This window comes from Leopardus geoffroyi, chromosome B4 (assembly GCF_018350155.1).
Source record: "Leopardus geoffroyi isolate Oge1 chromosome B4, O.geoffroyi_Oge1_pat1.0, whole genome shotgun sequence".
NCBI lineage: Eukaryota > Metazoa > Chordata > Mammalia > Carnivora > Felidae > Leopardus > Leopardus geoffroyi.
The window spans coordinates 100,915,966-100,937,955 of record NC_059341.1 but is presented as its reverse complement, the minus strand read 5'-3'; the positions used below and the strand labels follow the sequence as shown (position 1 = coordinate 100,937,955).

The following is a 21,990-nucleotide window of genomic DNA, read 5'->3' as shown; positions in this document are numbered from 1 at the left end:
AAAATATACATACATACGTACATACATAAATAATCTCATCTTTATGCAATGGTTAATGCGAAGTGCAAGGGCTCACTATTTATTTGAAAAGACATTAAATTTACAATCTACACTTCAAAGACTTAAAGATCATGATCCAAGTGAAGTTATCCCAAAGTCTATATGTATAAAAAATATACTCTTAAATGGTCTAAAAATACATACTACTAGTTTCAAATTCCAGAACTGTTCAGTCATGTTATCACAATTTTTAGTATTATTGTAATTTCAACAGGCTCTTGGTAGAGTCTCTGGAGACTCAGTATTTGACACAGTAAAATTGGTTCTATCTTTTTAATAATGTAACATGAAATATTTTGAAATATATTCCTGGGGCATGATCACTTTAAGCATGGCTGTCCAGGAGGCAGGCACCTGCCTGGGTGTCTCAGTCGGTTAAGCATCTGAGGTGTGATTTTGGCTCAGGTCATAATCTCGCAGTTCGTGAGCCCCATATCAGGCTCTGCACTGACAGCACGGAGCCTGGCTTGGGATTCTCTCGCCTTTCTTCTCCTTCTGCCCCTCCCCTGTGCCTCTCTCTCTCAAAATAAATAAACATTAAAAAAGAAAGAAAGAAAGAATGGCTGTCCAGTACCAAACAGAAGAGAAACAATGCTCTAAAGCAATACAGATATAAACATAAGGTAAACTCACTAATTTTTTCATATGGGGACATTAGTCAGCCTTAGTCAAACGCTTCCTTTCCTGTCCTTTAGGCCTTGAGGTTAGCCCAATTTACTAATCATAGTGTTAAAAACGTTCCTGAGCTTCCTATTTAAGAACATTTGGGGGATACCTGGGTAGCTCAGTAGGTTAAGTGTTGACTCTTGGTTTCAGCTCAGGTCTGATATCATGGTTTGTGAGATCAAGCCCCATTTTGGGCTCTGTGCTCACAGCACAGAGACTGCTTGAGATTCTCTCTCATCTCTCTCTTTCTCTCTGCCCCTATCCCACTGGTGCTCTCTCTCTTTTACAAAATAAATAAGTAAACTTTTTTTAAAAAATTAAATTAAATTAAAAAAAAATTTCAAAAAGCAAACTTTTCTCTCTATAATTTCAGAAGTGGCAGGGAGGTATAATAGCAGAGTGTCAGAAAAACTAGCTTAGAGGTAAAGCTCAAGACTACATAAATCTTCAGTCTGTCAAAAAATATTTAGAGTGCCCATGATGTGTCAGGCCCTATAATATGCTGACTTTCCTCTTTCAATATTTTATTGTCAGATATTCAGCCATTCTGATCACTTTGGGGAAAGACAGAAAGACCTGAAATTTAAAAAAGAAAGAAAGAAACTTTTTCTCAATTTCTTATAGTTTCCAACAAGATATTTGATATCTACTTTTAACTAAGCACTTTTAATTAAACTCATTTTTAAAAATTGGTTAAAATTTTAAGTAAATTAGGCTCCATACAGCTAGTCTAAGCTATATTATTTTAGCAGTTTAACTTCAGAGTAATTGAATACAGAAAGAACTATTCACTGGAACATAATTAGATGCCCTGATCCAGCAGGAGATAACCTACTTTTTGATTGCCATTTCAGAATATTGTGTGGCTCAAATGTCTTTCAAATTTAATTAGCACATATCCCTTAGAAATTTAAGAGATCTGACTCCAAAAGTATTACGGTTTATAGTCAAAATTAAAGAACACTTGTCAAAGGGCACAAAATTATTTATGAATTCACATTACTGAAAGATGATGTTTCAAAGTTTAAAGTCATTTCACAGAAAGAATGGTGCCAAACAACATGGTGGATCCTGAAGCTTTAAAAATAAAAATGGTTAACCAAAATTTAAGACTACCAACAGAACTGTCTTTCAACTACTCATGAAATGTCTGCAAATTTCTAAATGTTCAGAATGCAAATGTTAATTAATTGTGCTTTGCTCTTAGATACTCTTGTATACTTTTCCTGGATCAGGCCAAACATCCGCGGGAGAGGTATTTACATATAATAAATCTGTAAAGGTCCTGATCTTTAAAACAAGACAATTACAAGGCAAAGAATCACTGAAAGTTATTATGCATAATGTGGTTTAACTACAAACAGGTGATTCTTTGTACTGGTCTTCTTAAAGAAACCAGAAAATTATTCCCTTCACCTATGAAGATATGGGTTATGTAATTTAATTTTCAAAAGAAAGAATTCACTAATGAAAAGGCCATCAAAATCTGACAATTACTTCAATACTACAAAAGTAAATAAACCAATCTTTCAAAACAAATTCTTGCATGGAAGCAAAGGGTGTGAGCTTAAATAAGACATTTCTCCCATCTTTGACAGTCTGTGAAAAAATCTAGTTTTTTATTGAGGAATTGAGATCTTAACAACATTTCACATAACATAATCAATACAGGGTATTTTTACCTTGATATTCTGGGCATCAACATTAGCCCCAGCTTCCAGAAGAAGACTAATGACTGTGGTATTCCCTGCTAGTACTGCCCAATGCAGAGCAGTGTTTTTGTGATACTTGTCACCAAGGTTAACTGAAACATTGAATGTTAAAAGCAATCTAGTTGGATCCACACTGAAAAGGAAAAAAAAAAAAAAACAACAACAACAACCCTAATTTCAATTATAGAAATCATTACAGATACTAAACTGATCGTGGTTGCATTTGCATCCCATTTTGGAACACTTCCATTCTAACCTATACTCAACCTTATAATCAGTAATGAGACAATATTCTAATCTGAAGGATTAAATATGTGCAACACCTATACAAAGTTCCAAGAGAAGGCATACGTGGTCCTGACATTTTCTGCTTTTCATTAGGGATTGAGGTCTTAATACCTATATAATTAAACAATTAAATTTTTTAATTAAAATCTGGATTGCTCCAAAAATATTTTCAGGCTACTTACTAATAAATATATCAACCCTGTCGATATACAAATAATGTGAAAAAAATCATTTTTAAAAATAAGATAACATCTTTCATTCTTAAAAATTGCTAAAAGAGGAATAGATTAAGAATACCGTAACTACCAAGGTCAAGGTAAGCACAAAGATTCAAACATTCAAAAAGGTAATTGTCATACACTTTGTACTCATAATAAGAATTTTAAATATTAGCAAATAGAACATTAACTGCCTTTTCCCATCATTTATTTTACATTATGCTGACAATGATCTGAATAAATATTTTATGATGGTTACATACCTATGTGTTCTATAAGCTGCCCACATTAAAGGTGTCATTCCATTCTGATCCATCATATCTACATCCTAATAAACAAAAAGAAAAAAGTAAGACAGTAAAAATTTCTAAGTTCCTACAAAACTTACCTGAAAAATCTAATTTGCATGTCACAAGAAAAGCCAATATAACACTCTTCAATCAAGGGTCATTTATGAAACTTTTTCTAACTTTAAAATAAAACCACCTATTGTCACTAAATATTTTAATTAATGGGCATATACTTAATTGACAAAACATTAAATATGTATTTAATTATCATATATTTATAGATTTCCCTTTTCAGATGCTTTAATCAGCCTTTCAATGTTTTGCATTTAAAGATCCTGACCTACTCTTCATCCTTCATCCACAAATGAGAAGTTAAATGATATGTGTCCAAAAAACTTATTTATACAAATTCATGATAAGAAGGAATAACGAAACCCTGTTTACTTCTAGCCATTTCAAAACAAAGAATAAAAAGACCTATCTTTTCAATAAACTCAAAAAAAGTCCGCTTTCTTTTTATTTTATTGGTATGCACGTACATTTTTAGAGTCAAATAACTTTGCAAAGTTTGTGGTGACAAAGCTGTTCTCTGCCTTTCTCTCCATTATTTTCACCTCTTTTAGCTCATTACTTTGGTATTAACCCTCCACGTCTTAAAGTAAGATGCATGAATTACTACTTTTTGATTTTTCAGTTTTAGGCATTATCTTCTGAGACTCTTCGGTATGCAAAATGAGAATTTTTTACTCTTCCTGCCCCATAACAAATATGCACCTTTCTATTCTTTCAAGAGATCTACTGTATTTTTGGTTCTATAAATATTTGATATTTACATTATTACAAATGTATATGAATACTATTCCCAGCAAAATAGTGATTATTTTATTTCTCCTACCCAACTTTTTGCTTTCCTAATGGTACTTCCCCCCCCCTTTTGCTTAGTTTTTTGACAAATTAGAATTAAAACTACCATTTCTTTAACCAAAACTCTTCCCTAGTTACCTAAATCTCCTTTCAAGACATCCTGATGTATCAGGGATTCTATCAGTTTCACTTCTCTAAAATTATCTCTCCTAACTCCAACCTGGACTAATTATCCTCTATGCCTGAGGTATTTGTCCCATTAGCTAAAAAGAAGTTCTTCGAGGATTAAAATTGTTATAAAATTCATCTTTGTATTCTCAGTGCCCAGCAGAGTGAAACCATTTGTGAAGTGATCAAAAACCATTTGTGAAGTGAAAAGACATGTTTATCTACCTATTTGTTTGGGAAAGGCATAGGCTTTTAGACAGACATGGTTTTGAATTCTTAGCTCTACCACTTACTAGCTAGAAGACTGGCAAAATCACTTTAATTCTCTGAGCTTCAGCTTCCTCATTTAAAAACGTGAATATATAATGGCTTCCTAAGAACCCTGTGATGATTAAATGGAACAATGTGTGTAAAGCACCTATAGCCTAGAATATAACAGTCTATGTGTTATACATATAACACCTATGTGTGTAAAGCACTCTATAGCCTAGAATATAACATTCAACAGATACTAAGTTTCCTCTTCTTCCCTTCCCCATCGCCCAATTCTGGATTATATAAAAGTAGCAGCTGTAATCCAAGTTGTGTTATCTAGTATACCAGTCATGCAGAGAGGACAGAGTCATAGTCAAGTATACTGCAAAACACTTTAAAACTCTATGCAGCAATTCTCTTGAGCCACTGATACCGAGGGAATATGCCTCAAATGTGAACATTTTCAAAGGTATGGAGGCAGAAAAAATGTTGAGGAAACAGTACATTAGACAAACTAGACGCATCCTTGGATATCATCAGTTTTGTCCCTCGTAGTAAATACCGTAATCAAATGGCATGCCTTATCCATTATAAATCCATTTCTGGATTCATGTTACATGTGGGTGGGAATGTCCTATGTAACCTCATTCGATACTTCCAATATACACACCAATTTTTTTTTTCAATTAAAATCTTTACGAAAATCTTCTCAGAAATGACAAGTTTCCTTGTTTCTTATATGAGTCAAGCACTGTAACTTATTTTACTTCTTTCACTGTCCTAATTTCAAGATAGCTCAACTAAATTTGATGTCCAAGTAAGACAGACATGTAAATTCTTTAGTTTCTTCTTCCTTCTTAGTTGTCTTTTCCTATCCTTTTAAAGAAGTGACAGTATTAAAAAATATAAGTGAAATTAAAAATGTAAAATAATGCCACATCTCTAGAGTACTAAAAGAAAAATGAAATTCAACCTTTTCTTTCTTTGGATCAGGATTTAAAACTTGGTACTTCTTTTCCAAGTTCAGCCTGGACGTATGGGTATTCTCTATTAGGAAGAATTAACAAGCCCAGATCAAAACCTTACGGGGATTCCATGATCAACAGGGCTCCATAACTTAGCATTTTCCCTTTCCTCCTGAAAATCATCCAAAAGAATTGGTAGTGAACACTAAATATATTTTAACAATAGAGCTAAAATGAAACAAATGTGAGGAACAGAATGACAAACTAAATGGAAATGTTATATGCCCTAAGAATGTAAAACTGATACAATTAACAAAAAAAAATGGAGAAAAAAATGAAGACAAAAATGGAAAAAGAAGGTTGGAAAGAAAGTGTGAAGAGTGCCTAATCTGTAATAGCTATAAGTCAAAGGATATTACTGATAGTTAAAAAAATCAAGTAATGGAAATGTACTTATATCTACCAGAAAGAAGTTAACACTAAGAAAAACAGTATTATAGACTAAAGTCAGTGAAAGGGAAGAAAAAGAAAAAATGAAAATATAGTAATTTTATTATTACTTATAATTGGGAACTAATCAGAACTAATAAAATTTGAGAAAACATCTGACTGAAATAAAACAGACAGAGAACTGTGTGACTATCTGAGGGAAGGATTTACCAAGCAGAAGGTAAGATCAATCACAAAGGCCCTAAAGCAGCAGCGTAGCAGAGCTGCTCAAGGAACAGGAGGAAGACTGGTGTGTCAAAGCAGAGTGAGTGAGGGGAAATGACAAAAGATGGGCTGGAGAACCCATGGTTCTGTAGGCCAAAGAAGGACTTTGGACCCCAAAGTATGATGTATTGAACACTGCAGAAGTTTACTTTTATAATTAGTGTATAGATGGAAAAAAGTTCTGGAAAAATATACTAAACAATGAAAAGAAAGTGATCTCAGTTTGGGATGCGGGTAAGGGAAGACGTGGGGTTTCATTTTCTAAGTCATACTCTGCTCTTATGTTTGAATATTTTACAGTAAGTGTGTTACTTTTGTAGCATAAAAATTACTCATGAAAAAGAAAACAAACTGCCATTTGTTATCATCATGCATTTATTATACACAAAAGGTACTGTAACAGGTAGAAATCCCTGCCCCGAGAATTTTATAGCCAATATCCTATGCCAGAATTAAAAAGATTATTAAAACATCCAAAACCCAAAATCAATAAGCTAACAAAAAGACTAAAAAAAATTTATACCACTTTTCTTACCCAGTTAAAAAAACAAAAGGAAAAAAAGCGAATATAAATTTATACCTGCAAAATAAAAAGCCACTAACAACACTATCATGGGTTACAGCACCTTTGTTGCTCCAAACCCCAGCCTAGAAGGAACTCTGGGAGAACAAAAGTAATCTCCTGTGGCAGCTGGTATCCAAAGATGGCCCCCAATAAACTTCACCTGCTGGTATTCACATCCACGTGTCCCCCCAATGAACATGGACTGGCCCTGTTACTTGCATTAACTGACAGAATGGAGCACAAATGTTGCTGTGTCAGTTCAAGACTTAAGACTTAAAAGAGGCAGAGCTGCTTCTGTTCTTTTGAGAGCTCCCAACACACAAGAAGTCTAGTTGCCCTGCTAGAAAGACTACGTGGAGGGTGCTATGGAGAGAGAATTCTGAGACTGCACGGAGAAAAAGAGAGAGGACTAGTCATCTCAGCATTCCACCTGGACCCAGCCTTTTAGCCATTCCTATTAAGATACAAGGTATGTGAATGAGCCATCCTCCATCTCAGTTAAGCCCCCAGACGATTGTAGCCCCAGCCATTATCACAAGGCAAAGAACCACCAAGCCAAGACCAGCCAACCCAAGGAATGGCTGATATTGTTCTAAAGCTGTCAGAACCGCTTTTGGGGGTAGTCTGTTAATACCATAACAGAAATCCTTCCCCTACTAGCAAGTAGCCGGTCTACGCCTCTTTCCTTAAGCTATAAGCACTTGGCACTGCCAACAACAAATATCTTAAAAGAATTCATAAGATAAATGCTATTCAAATTGCGAATCTACATAAAAATTTTAATCTAAAATAAATGTTAATAGCATTGAAGTAAAATCATTTGTCTTACTCTTATGATGAGATCCTTAGCTATAAAACTAATATTTAAGTATGACCAGAGAAAACACATGAAACAAAAACTGAGAAACATTAATTTTAATGAAATACATTTATCACAAAAACATGGTATATATAAACTGGTACCTATTTAATGCGATTATAGTCAGTACACACTCAAAAAGTCAGGAAGAACCCCTTAAATCATGAGAAGTTTTCTGACATGTATGAAGCAGCATTATTTTACACAGCAGAAACCAAGAAACTGATCCTAAACAATTTATCCCCTTCTCCTAGAGGTTCCTAATAGAGAAAATAACCAGTAAAATGTGTTCAAAAAAGTTTAAATGAATTCAGAGGATATATTCAAAAGATGTAATTAAGGGAAAAAATAGATACTTAAATTTTCTTACTTTCCAGGATTCATCTCTATCATTCTCAGAAATAAAAAATGCAATTTAATAGATCATTATCTGGTTCTTGATTATCTTTCTTATTTTCAACTTAACTACATTTACTACCTCAATATGAAACTAACTATATATTTATTCACTGTCATCCATCAGAGAGTACTATTCAAAATAAACCATGAAGAACATCTGATTAAAATCCACACCATTGTAATTTTTTTACCTGTCCTTTTGCTATGAGATAAGCAACAATTGAGGTATGTCCAAACTGAGCAGCCAGATGAATACAGCTACATCCTTCTCCATCAATTAGTGAAGGATCTGCACCATATTTCATTAGTTGCACAACCATAGATAGATGGCCTTGTCTAAAACATAAAAGAATAAACACTTAAATATATAAAGTTATTTCAAACAGGATCTCCGGGAAGATCTTTTTTTAAATAGGGTAATGGTGGAAAAGATTATACAAATGTTTAAAAAGTTTTTTAGAATAGGCATATGTCAAGACATACTTAGGATTTTAAGGTTTTTAAGTCTCGACTGAAATAAGTCTTTTAAATTTTAGAGATACTTATAACTTCTTTAAATACGTAATAAATAGTTACTATATTCTATTAATCCTATTCAAATATTATCTTAATTATCTCAGAAACTGGGCAACTTCTTTAATTGTAAATATACAGAGGCTGCATAATATTACATTTACAAACTCAAAGTTTAACTCAGTCTTAACCTAACTGGATTAACATCAGCATGGTGAATTCCCTAAAGATATTCTGGGACAATAAACTGCTGCCAATGCACGTAACACTATACGGCAATACGTTAGTACACTGTTGGTATTAACTATTACTTTAAGTTCTCCCATTCATTTTAGCATATCATTAAAAAAATAAAATTGTTTAGTTATAGGCTAAAAAAGAAACCAAAGGAAAAAAATAATCCAGAAGCAAATTTAAACCTTGTGGCCCAGTGCAATGGAGTTGAATTTAGGTCTCCTCCAAGTTGATCCACAATAGCACCTTTCGAAATATAGTATCTATAAGACAAAATTTTAAATAATTTAGACAACTTGCATTTTCAATTTTATGAAATTATGTAAAAAATAAAGAAAAAATGTTTTCCATTGTAGATCTCATGCTAGTTTATGTCTCTATGATAAACAATCTTTTGTGATCTTTAAAAAATATACTTAGTAGAACTTATATCAAACACATCACTCTCTTTTGTTCTAGAAGCAAAAGGAAAATAATTTTTTTAAAGTTACAAAAAAGAACAGCAATACCAAATAGCAATTCTATAAAAAAAGAAGGTGGTGAGAGAACCATTAAGACTTGGATCAAAGAGCAACAGCACAGAAAAGTTGTAGAACAGGCCACTTAGTCTACCATTGGTAGAGGCTCAGCTTTTAGAGCTTTACTTTCCTCACAAAATTACTGTAGATTAAATCAAACAATTTACGTGCAAGAATTTTATAAATTGTAAGTATAACATAGAGGTTCTTTAGAATGCCTTGTCATGCCTTTAAAGGTATGTTGCTTTAAAAAAAAGAAAGCAACCTCACTGCTTAATACATTAACATTATAACATCTTGATATCTTCTGAAATGAACAGGACTTAGCTGCTTATCATAATGCTTACTTTGAACTGATCAATATAATGAATCTTGAATATAAGTGATTTCACACCTCTGATGTCAAATACTTGATGTGTGTATATTACTGAGATTCTTAAACTGTTCTAAGCGATTACTGCTTTAGATCACTAACACATTCACTTTTAATGTACAGTTTTAAACATTTAATATACTCATATGTTTGATTCAGAAATTTATTGCTTTATGTATTTGTTAAACTGGTGTTTTTAAAACATTACACAATAAAGGGCCCAACTCTACCGTATCTTCTTAAATAGTTTAAGTAACTTAACAAAATATTTCCAGACTAAAATATTTCCAGTCCAAAATATCAGACATTAGTCTGAATACAAACATTTAACTATTCCTAAACTGTTTCTTAAGCTTAAACTATATAATAGCTGAAAATGATTTTCTGAGCCCAAAGAGAAATATAGCTTGGCCAAAGAACAACTTTGATAAGAGCTGGGATGTTTTTTAAGGCAATTTTATATTATGTTCTCTATAGTCAATATATTTGTTCATGAGAGTTATTTTTACTCACATTTCAAATCCTTGCTAGGGCTATGGCAATGAGTTATTTCCAGACTGGTTCTAAAGTACAACTTTTGTTTTTTTTCTGTATGCTAAAGAAGAATAACTTTTATTGCCTTTTCATTGTAAACTACTGGAAGAGAAGTACCAAATTTTTATAACATGTTATTCTTTATAGCTATTAGACCCTAGTTCAAAACTACAAAATTCTGAGAAGACCATTTAATTCTTACTTTTAAACTTAAGCCTCCTGTATACTACAAGAAGGTTACCAAGGAATGTTCCTGCAGGTATTAACTAATGATCCCTAGGTTTTGAGACAGGACCATCAATGAATAAGAGATATTAACAAGTATTTGAAAGATGAAAAGTAAAGAGCTAAAACTCAAATGTCTCCAGAGGGAACACCAATGAGAAGCAATCCAGAGTTTACAAAACCCTGGAAAGACTAAGGGATTAAAGGTAACTGTTACCTCTGTAGAATGTAAAGAAGCTAGACTATAAACAAAAACACTGGCTGCAAGTTAATAAAAGTTACTGAAAAAATTGTTTTGTAACTTACATTCTTGCCAAAAGTTAAGTATTTAGCACCACAAACAGGCATTTTAGTGACATGGATGGAAACAAGCAGCTGACAGTGCTAGGTAAGTACTTCTTTGTGCACTGTAATGTTGAATTTCAAAATGTGACTCCTCAAAATTTCAAAATTACTGTAATAATACCTCAAACTCTTAAAAGTTCAGATTCATTCTTACATCTCTAAATTTCATTGTATGATGATGACTTCTGGCTTCAGCCTCAGGCTCATACTGATTTTAACACTCAACCACTCAGCATTTGCTGAAAAGTATATTCAGAGCACCTTCATCAGAGAAATTTGAGACTCAGGGAATTAAATCAGAGAACCATATGACACACTATACTGAAAACATAGCAATTCAATGAAAGTTTACATGCTAAACAACAACTACAACCCCAAACCCCTTTCCTTGCTCAGTTCAGCTGGCAGACAGAGATAGATACTCAGCTCCTCCTACAAAGAGATTAGAAGATTCTTCTCTAAGAGACACTGAACAATGCCAGAGAAAAACTTCTAGAAGTAGACATTTGAGAGGTTCCTGTTGTGATCTAAGTTCTACAATTTCCAATCAGCTTTGTTATGTCTCTCCTAAATATGATTAGATAATTGAGGAAAGTTGCAAATATGGAAGGAGACCAAATAAATAGAAGCCTAAAATAAACAGATAACATAAAGCAAAACTTAAAAAACAAAAAATTACAATTAACATCCTCCAAAAATAAGAGAAGATGATATACTCATGATATGAAGAACAAAATATTTTTTTAAAAGGGGAGGAGGAGACAGAGATCAAAAAAAAAAAAAAAAAAAAACACTTGCAAATTGAAAATGCAATTGGTAAAATTACAAATTCAAAGAAAGGATTAGAAGATAAATTATATAAATTAAGAAAATCTCCCCCAAAGTACAATGGCTATACTGAGAGATAAAAAGTATTTGGGATAAATGGTAAGAAAAAGAAATCAATCTGGTTGGTTCCATTATCTGACAATAAAAGTTCCGGGGGCAGGGGACAGAGAAAATGAAAGGCACTCTTGAGGGCACCATGCAAGAATACCTCCCTAAACCAAAAAGGCAAGTTTCCAGATTAAAAGTGGCCACTTAATGGCCATAAATTAGATATAAAGTGAGTAAGTAAATGCGTAAATAAATAAATAAATAAATAAAATGCACAATAATGTGAACTTTCACAAAGCCAAGGATAAAGAAAAAAAAGTACATGTTCCCAGAGAAGAATAAGCCACACATACAATGTATTCTCAAAAAATTGTGAACCCTATATTTTTTAATAAAGCCCCATGTTCCTTAATAAAGCTTTGACTTGAACTCAAGTATTACTTACTTGACTATTTATAATAATCAAGTATTATTTACAAGTATTATTATTACTCTTAACGAAGAATCTTAAGGTAACAAGAGACTGTTGAACACAAGAGCTTGAGCTAATCCTTTCTATTTTATTACATTAGGGTAAAGCTGCGAAATAAAGACTTTCGCTTGAAAACATTGGAACTATAGACAATCCAGGCTAAGGTGAAGGTCTCCTCCTTTCCACATTATACTTATTTTATTCCTTATTATCATGAAAGTGTCCCGACTACTTTGTAGTTAAATACATGCTAATGAAACATAACTGTTAAGAGAGACATTTCTCCATGGGTCTCTCATGTTTCCATATGCCTTGCTAGGTATAAACGAAGAATACAAGGCCCTGACCACTTCTACATAGGTCATTTCTCAGAGTTGTGTTTGTATCCAGCAACCTTGAGAGATGAGGTAATGTCTCCCTCTGGAACAAAGAGCAAGCCTGCTCTTATTATAAAAGCAATGAATTCCCCAAGATGCAATACAAACCCACTATGTGTGCTGTATACATCTGAACAACCGCAAGCCACTCCCATAAGACCTATGTGTACAAGGACCCTAGGCAAATATGATGCTCATGCTATTTGTTGTGGTAGGAATAGGCTGTAGTTTTTAAGTGGGGGTATAATTCCAGATTGGTAGTAAAAAGTAATCTTGAGGCTATAAATACCAGTTGTTATTGAAAACTGCCTTTACTCACCATGTTTGTTTTAGGAAAGTAACTTGCTAGATTATGCACTATAAAAAATTAAGTTTACCCACCTGAAGATATAATACACACAGATACTAATTATTAACCCACTCTACAACTACTGACTACTCTATAACCTCACTATTCCACAAGTGGCTTGGAACACTTGTAAGGCAGGCAGCATCAAGACTTTTTGTCTATATTTCTCACTTCAGACTTTATTTTTACACGTAAGACAACTGTGAATTTTTTGACCAACAGAATCTCAATTGTAACATATGAATTAAGAAAATGATGAAGTAATGCTTCAAAATTCTAAGAAAACTACTTTTAATCTGTAAGTCCATGCTCAGCCGAACAACCAATAAGGTGTAAGGACAGAAATTAATTGTAACTTCAAATCATTTACCTCCCAAGTGCTGTCTCTCTCAGAAAGCTATCAGAAATTGTGCTCTACTAAAATCAGGGAGCAACCCAAAAGAGACAAAAAACTGGAGATCCAGGAAACTGAAACCAACATTGGAGCAAAAGGATTTCCCAGAATAATGGCAAAGCAAAGTCTTAAGATAATGGCTGTATGTTAGTTCTAAAGAGCAAATAATCTGGGTTGGAGTAAAAAAGTGGAGAATTCCAGGAATGATTCTCCCCCTCCCAACTCCAAAAATGGAACAGATAAATTAGGTGACACTGTTGGCAAATAGAGGGGTTTTACGGTTTAATAGTATGGGATACGGGAAGGACTACTTACAATATAGAGAAAATTAAACAAATGAAGAAAATAAAATGAAGTAACTGCTGCTTCAGACAAAAATCAAAATTCTGCAAGGAAAGAACAAATAATCATAGAACACTTCTGAGCTTAGCAGTGAGAATTTACATTCTCACAACTTACACTATGCACAGTGACTTAACTAATACTAAAATAGAGGATGGAAGAATGATTAGTGGTGAGGAGCTCTAGGACATCTAGTTATCCTAAAATAGGAAGTCAAAATATATAATAATTGATAAATCAAGAAATAACAGCATAAAAGTGGGCAATATTTATTAAAATTCAAAATCTGAGACACCTGAGTGTCTCAGTCAGTTGAGCGTCTGGCCCTTTATTTCAGCTCAGGTCATGATCTCAGGGTCATGAGATCAACCCCCGTGTCAGGCTTTGCACTGACAGTGCACAGCCTACTTGGGATTCTCTCTCTCTCTCTTTCTTTCTCTCTCTCATTCTCTGCTCCTCCCCTGCATGCAGTCTCTCCCTGTCTCTCTCAAATAAACATAAAAAAAAAAATCAAAATTCTTCTTTTTTTTTCTCCTATAAATATTACAGATATATATAAAAATAAATGAAATGATATATGACCAAGATTAGCAATCAGAACACTGGCTGTAATGGTAGAAACATCAAAATTAATCCAAACATCCATCAACAGGAAAACCATGAAATACATTAAATCCATATAAATGAACACTGTACAGCTGTTTAAAAAGAATGATGCAGCTCTATTTGTACTGACAATGAGAAATCTTGAAGATATATATATTAAATTAAAAAGCAGAAAAAGTACTGTCATTTTTGTAAAGAAAATAGATTTCTAGATAAAAGTAGCAACATAAATATATAAAATAAAGAGTATATACTGAAAGAAACAGCTCAAGTACTGAAAATAGTTATTTCTGGGCTATAGGACCCAGGTGGTGGGGAGTGACTGCTATTTCCTACTGTAAGACTTTAAGTACTATTTGAGTTTTCAAATTGTTTATACACTACTTTGACTTAAATAACATTAACCAAAAAAACAAACAGAGGTTTAGAAGGCTAGATAATTTGAATCAACCCTCCCATTAAACTAAAAAAGTTCAATGAAATATAAGAAACATTTCCTAAAGAGTAAAACCTAACAAGATTAAGAGCATTAACCAGGCCAAAAGTCAGGAGACGTTAAAATTCGAAGTTAGAAAACTACTTGGGCACCATCTGCCCTGGAGACAATTTGCTGATGCAGAAGAGCTGGCCAAGAAGCAAGCTAAGCAAACAAAAGCAAAACAAAACAAGGGCTGGGACCCCAAAAAGCTGCACTGTAGCAGTAATTATGAACCAGAAATAAACCTGGCTCTAGCCTGTGTTTAGCCACGTGGGTGATCCAGAAAATCTAAAGCCTTGAAATTAAATTAAAGGTGTGCCTAGCAGAAACAAATGGAAATCTCATTTTAGGCCTCAAATTATTCAACAAATAATTTTTCAAACACGTTGTGTGGTACATATTTAAAGACAATCAGCACATGAAGAAACAACATTAACAGATACAGACCCACACAAACTACAAATGCTATCTTCTCACAGATTATAAAATAATTGTTTACGATGTTCAAGAATACAAGATTGAAAATTTCAGCCACAAATGATTTCAGTAATACAGGCTTAAAAAATAAAATGACGAAAATGCTAGAACTGAAAAATAAAATTAAGAACACACTGAATAGATTTAACAGCAAATTACACACAGAGAATAAATGAACTGGAAGGTAAGTAAGAAGTTTCCAGAATGAAGCACACCGGAGGACAGTACACACAGAAAAGAAGATAAAAGACACAGAGCATACAATGAAAAGGTCACACATATGTTTAACTGGAGTTCCAGAAGGAGAGCAAAAAAAGAATGGGATGGAAGCAATATTTGAAGATATAATAGCTGGGATTTTTCTAGAACTGATGAAAACGTCAATCTGAAGTATCAAGAATTCATTGCAATTTCATTCAGGGTAAATAAAAAGAAATCCACACTTAGTTAGATCATCATGAAACTGCAGAATACCAGAAACAAAGAGAAAAAACTTAAAAGCAGCCAAGGGAAGAAAAGGGGGGAAAAAAAAAAAAAGCCCACAAAAGCACAATAGTTAGCCTGATTTCTCAATAGTAACAGAAGCCAGAAAATAGTGGAATGATATTTTCAATGAGTAAAACACAAAAATAAAACAAAAACTGCCAACCTAGATTTCTATACATATGGAAAATTTCCTTCACAAATAAAGATGCAATAAAAACATTTTCTGACAAACAAAAACAGAATTAGGTTTCTGACAAACAAAAACAGATTAGGAGACCCATATCGAAGGCAGAGGGAAGATGAGATATACAAGAATACAAAAGGAACAAATAAAATAGAGATATGCTCTCTGGAAGAAAGTGATTCAAGTTCAATGCTTTCGTTATTACTTGCTTATCCTTTCTTTCATACTCAAAATGGAAAATTCTTTTACCTGGCATTAATATCCTATTTGTCTCTGGACTCTGTGTGCTGTACATAACTGCCCATCTGCAACTGGTTTATTTCAGATTCATATCTTTATCTAAAGAACTTATGTCCAAATTGTCAGAGACTACTAAACTAGATTCACTAAAAAGACTTTCTATTAACCTCTTGCTTATCTAACTGCCTCTTACTAAAACTAAAAAAGCAGATTAGCAGTAAGTAATAAAAATCATTTATACTTAGTAAATATTCATTACTTATGCTGGCATGAATAGTTAAATTAGATTATTATTACCTACTATCTTTTGACTGCTCCCTTTTCTTTTCTAGCTTTTTCCCAAAGAATTCACATTTAGAACGTGAGCTGCAAGTTACATTGTTGATTTCCTGATTCCAACTTATTAGCTGCATGTCATTGGTAACCTATTTAACCTATTTATATGCTCCAGTTTCCACATCAAGACAACAGTGAAAGTTGTTAGTTTTCACATAGGGTTATTTCAAGAATTAAGATTAAAGGAAATATACATGGAAAAGCACTCAGCACAGCACCTTGTACAAATAAGTGTTTGATGTATGTTAAAAACTATTTTTTTTTCAGGAAAAAAAGGTACTTAAAATCTACATTTTAAAAACAAGGGGGGGGGGCGCCTGGGTGGCTCAGTTGATTAAACATCCAACTCTTGATTTCGGCTCAGGTCATGATCTCACAATTCAGGAGTTCGAGCCCTGTGCCAGGCTCCATGCTGACATCAGAGGAGCCTGCTTGGGATTCTCTCTGTCCCTCTCTCTCACCGCCCCTCCCACGCTTGCACTCACACTCTCTCTCTCTCTCAAAATAAATAAGCATTAAAAAAATAAAAAGTAAAAGCAATGAATTTTAGAAATTACTAATTTTTATAATTTAGAATAATTTTATAATAAATAATTACTTTAAAATATAAAAAATACATACTTGACTAAATCTATTCTGTTATTGATGGCAGCCCAATGGAGGAGTGTAACATTTTCTTTGTCTGGTTGCCGTACATCATAACCTGCTTCCACCAATTCTCGGCAGCGTTCATATATTCCATATCTTGAAAAGAAAAAAATATAAGATTGTTATTACTATTTCACAACAAATGTAAAGCTGAAAGTAACATCTCCAGAAGAAAATAATGCTCTATTATGATACCTGGAAATTAAAATGGATTTCTCAATGTAAAATGTTACTTTAAAAATATCAATATTCCAACAGTTTTTCCTAATCCAGTTAGCAACATTTTCAGTTTTAAATGTCTCATCTATAAGAATGCAATATCTCATCAATTGGAAGAGAAAAGGATACCAGAAATAAAATGTCTAGTGATTGCTTGTTTTTATCAATATCACCTCTTAGTCTATAAAACACTTAAGGCTGCTTATAAAAATACAGACAATTATATTAAAAAATACAGGGGCGCCTGGGTGGCTCAGTCGGTTAAGCGTCTGACTTCGGCTCAGGTCATAATCTCACAGTCCGTGAGTTCAAGCCCCGCGTCGGGCTCTGTGCTGACCGCTCGGAGCCTGGAGCCTGCTTCGGATTCTGGGTCTCCCTCTCTCTCTGACCTTCCCCTGTTCATGCTCTGTCTCTCTCTGTCTCAAAAATAAATAAACGTTAAAAAAAATTTTTTTAAACAAAAAAAAATATTAAATCACAAAAAAGCAGTAACAATTAAAGCATCAATGATTTAAAAGAACAAAAAGAAGAAAGGATATTTCACAAGCCTCAGGATTCTTTGTTTACAAATTTAGCTTTGATATTCCTTAGGGCAAATAAAAGAGGACAGAGGACATGTGGGGACAGGAAGCAGGGTGGGTAGGGAAAGAGCCCTGCGAGTTCAAGCCACTGAGACATAAGACAAAGTACACTGGGAGAGATCTAGGAAAGATGTTTTTATTTGATAAAGAAGATAGGCACTTGCAGAGAGCCTGATCCTACCCCATCTTTCAGCTTTTGAATACTGTTTGGCTACATAGTTTTTAAACTTTTTATTATGGAAAATTTTAAGCATAAGCAAAAATGGAGAGCACAGTACAATAAACTACCAAGAATCCACCATGGAGCCTCAAGAACCACCAGCTTTATTCTAAACAAAATATCACATCCTTGGAAATATGAGACACAGAAACAAATTTAAACAAGCTTTGACTATAGTTGTATTTCTTAGAGTGGTCTCCAAAACGGGGAAGGCACACCACAGGGTGAGGTTGGGGGAGGGGTAGCGCAATAATGGGGCACTAGAAACAAACACTAAAATGTCTAACTATATTAATGCCATAGGTAATTAATCAAGCTTCACTAATACTTAACAGAGCCTTCACATTGCTGCCCTCACTGGCTCTGTACCGTATATGTACATGTGCACACACACGTGCACAACGTAATCAACCAAAGGGAAGAGCAAGAGTTTCACAATTCAGAGATGATAGTGGTATCTTAAGCTCTTTGTTCTTTTTCAGAAAACTGCCTACAAGTGCTTAGTTAAGTAAACTAGACACATTACCTTGAAGAGCAGAATCTACCTCACATTTTAAATGAGATAAGTGACCACAAAAATCTTTGTTTTTCTAGTGTATGTATGTATGTAAGTAATTGCTACACCCAATGTGGGGCTCAAACTCATGACTCGGAGATCATGAGTCGCACATTTCTCCAACTGAGCCAACCAGATGACCCGAAAATCTTCTTAACCATACAAAGAAGTGAACTGCATTTTCCCTCTAACAAAAAAGAAAAGTATTTCAAATGTACTGGCTTGCGGAGGGGGGGGAAGCTGAGAGGGGTAGTGGCAGCAAATGAATGCACAGTATACTATCAACCATATATGCTTAAAATGGATAAAGATATTTAGTCTGTTCCTCTTCAAGGCAAAAGGGTATTTTAGACACAGTGAGAAAATAACTACTTCTACTTTAAGAAAACTTGCTATAAAGAGAACAGTTTTTAAAAACTGTATAGTTGAAAATGTTTGCATCATTACATAATATAGTTTCTGAAAGATCTAAATATATCACCTATGAAAACTTCCTCATGTGGATATGCTAAAATTTTTTGACATAATTCTCTAACATATACGTATAAACCCATTTATTGTCATTGTAAAAATGCCAGAACCTGAATAGGCTGCAAGAACTGTCATTAAAAATGGGTATTTCAGGTTAAAAGTCAGTAAAATATTTGCTTAGTGAACAATACTGAAAGAGTAATTACTGTGACTTAGTCAATGTAGCATAGACTGTAATTCTTCCATCAGGAAATTATGTATCTTTGTGAGGTTATCTTTTTTCAGAAAAAAAAAAATTCATTAAAACAAAGTATCCAAGTAAAATATATTTAGGATCAGATTCCAATATCATTATAATATGAAATGTTAAATCATCTAAAATAATGAGAAAGCACATTTAATTACATTGCTCACTATAAATAACACTTATGACAAATATATACACCAATTTCCCCCATATTAATCTACAAATTCAATGAAATTCTAATTAAAATCCCAAATGAGTATCTCATGAATTTCTCAAGTAGAACCTAAATTTCATTTGTGGGGGTGCCTGGGTGGCTCAGTCAGTTAAGTGTCTAACTTCAGCTCAGGTCATGATCTCGCGGTCCGTGAGTTCAGGCCCCACATTGGGCTCTGTGCTGGACAGCTCAGAGTTTAGAGCCTGCTTCAGATTGTGTCTCCCCCTCTCTCTGCCCCTTCCCCACTTGCACTCTATGTCTGTTTGCTTGTCTCTCTCTCTCAAAAATAAACATTAAAATAAATAAAATAAATAAAATTCATTTGTGAGAGTAAAAGGCCAAAATAGCTAGGTCAATTGTGAAGACTAAGAAATGATTAAAACAATATATATTATACAAGATGAAACGGACCAGCCTGATGTCAGCATCAGGGTAGTATAAGACATCCATCATTTTGTCCCCCTTCCAACAATAATTTGGCATCTACTCATGGACAAAAGTGCCTCGGCGGCAGTTATGGGATCCAGTACCACACTAAAAGGGAGATGAGAAGTCTCATCCATCCATGTGCTGGGTAATAGGCATACAGACCTCAGTGCCCCAGCCACGGATCCTGCAGTGGCCCATGACCTGGTTACAGTCCTTCTTGGCAATGGTCTGGGAACCCTGGACAACACTGTCTTAGACAACCTCCTACAGATGAGAGAGCCTTGTGGAAATCCAGGTTTCCAGAGGAGAACTTCTACCACATTGTTGCAGAAAAAACACTGAAGTTTGTACACACTGGAGAGGAGTACTGAACGGTGAGCTGCATGTCTGGGAGGTGTGAAGGGGCTAGCTAGCACAGCAGCAAAATAGGACTCTGAAGGGCACTAAGGGGACACATATTCCACTAACTTCTTGTGGACTCCCATCAAAATACATACAGAACTTCTACAAATCAATTACAAAAAAGACATAAGAACTCAAAATGGGTAAAAGATTTAACATGTGTTTGCACAGGAAGAACTCCAAACGGCTAATAAACATAGGAAATATATTCAACACTATTTGTTATCAGAGAAAGGCCAATCAAAACAGAAAACCAGGGCACCTAGGTGGCTCAGTCAGTTGAGCATCTGACTCCGGCTCAGGTCATGATCTCACAGCTCGTGAGTTTGAGCCCTGTCAAGCTCTGTGCTGACAGCTTGGAGCCTGCTTCGGATTCTGTGCCTCTCTCTCTCTGCCCCAACCCACTGGCATTCTGCCTCTCTCTCTCTCTCAAAAATAAATACACATTAAAAAAATTTTTTCTTTAAATAAAAACAAAAAAACCCCCAGAAAACCATTTCACAACCATTAAACTGACAACAATTATTCGTGTGACAAAACTAGGATCTGGCAAGAAGTAGTCAAAGAAGAACGCATTTGCTGCAGGTTAAAGTACAAATTGGTGGGGCGCCTGGGTGGCGCAGTCGGTTAAGCGTCCGACTTCAGCCAGGTCACGATCTCGCAGTCCGTGAGTTCGAGCCCCACATCAGGCTCTGGGCTGATGGCTCAGAGCCTGGAGCCTGTTTCCGATTCTGTGTCTCCCTCTCTCTCTGCCCCTCCCCCGTTCATGCTCTGTCTCTCTCTGTCCCAAAAATAAATAAACGTTGAAAAAAAAAAATTAAAAAAAAAAAAAAAAAAAAAAAAAGTACAAATTGGCACAGCCACTTTGGAAATCAATTTGGCAATAGTTGGTAAGGTTGAAGGAACATACTGAAGAAGCCAGAAATTCCACTTGATTTTTCTACCCTAGAACTCTTATTTATGTATTCAGGAAAACAGGAAGAAGGATATTCATTGATGCAATGTTTGTAATACTAACAAAGTACTGTAGAAGCAGTTGTAAGTATCCTTCAGTAAGTAGAATGATAGAATAAGACAAAGCAGTTAAACAATAAATTAGGTCCTTGGGGCACCTGGGTGGCTCAGTTGGTTAAGCGGCCATCTCTTGATTTCAGCTCAGGTCATGATCTCATGGCCAGGAGATCGAGACCCAGACCAGGTTCTGCACTCAGCACAGAGCCTTGCTTAAGATTCCCTGTCTCCCTCTGTCCCTCTCTTGCTCTCTCTCTCTCTCAAAAAACAACAAAGCAAAATAAATTAGGTCTTTATCAATACTGATAAATCGCTAAAGGTATACAGCTTTTTTAATTAAAAAAAAAAGCTGCAAAATGATATGTAAAATAGAATACAATTAGGGGCACCTGGGTGGCTCAGTCAGTTAAGCAACTGACTCTTGGTTTTGGCTCAGGTCATGATCTCACGGTTCGTGGGTTTGAGCCCTCCATCAGCCTCTGTGCCAACAGCATGGAGCCTGTTTGGGTTTCTCTCTCTCCCTCTCTCTCTGCCCCTCCCCTCCCAAAATACATAAATAAGCTTAAAAAAAAAAAAGAATAGCATACAATTTATATAAATTTTAGGTATA

The 21,990-nt window shown here is 34.5% G+C and overlaps 1 protein-coding gene across 5 annotated transcripts in view; it reads right to left on the bottom strand.

The window, feature by feature from the left end:
* ZDHHC17 (zinc finger DHHC-type palmitoyltransferase 17) overlaps positions 1 to 21,990 on the bottom strand; it is a 103,920-nt gene that overhangs the window by 53,821 nt on the left and 28,109 nt on the right. For all 5 annotated transcript variants that reach the window (XM_045467100.1, XM_045467098.1, XM_045467096.1 and 2 more), the window contains 5 exons: positions 17,004 to 17,126; positions 8,956 to 9,033; positions 8,215 to 8,359; positions 3,208 to 3,272; positions 2,409 to 2,571 (listed from right to left, as the gene is read on the bottom strand). In XM_045467100.1, coding sequence (XP_045323056.1) covers positions 2,409 to 2,571; positions 3,208 to 3,272; positions 8,215 to 8,359; positions 8,956 to 9,033; positions 17,004 to 17,126 — 574 coding nt within the window. The remainder of the gene's footprint in view (positions 1 to 2,408; positions 2,572 to 3,207; positions 3,273 to 8,214; positions 8,360 to 8,955; positions 9,034 to 17,003; positions 17,127 to 21,990) is intronic.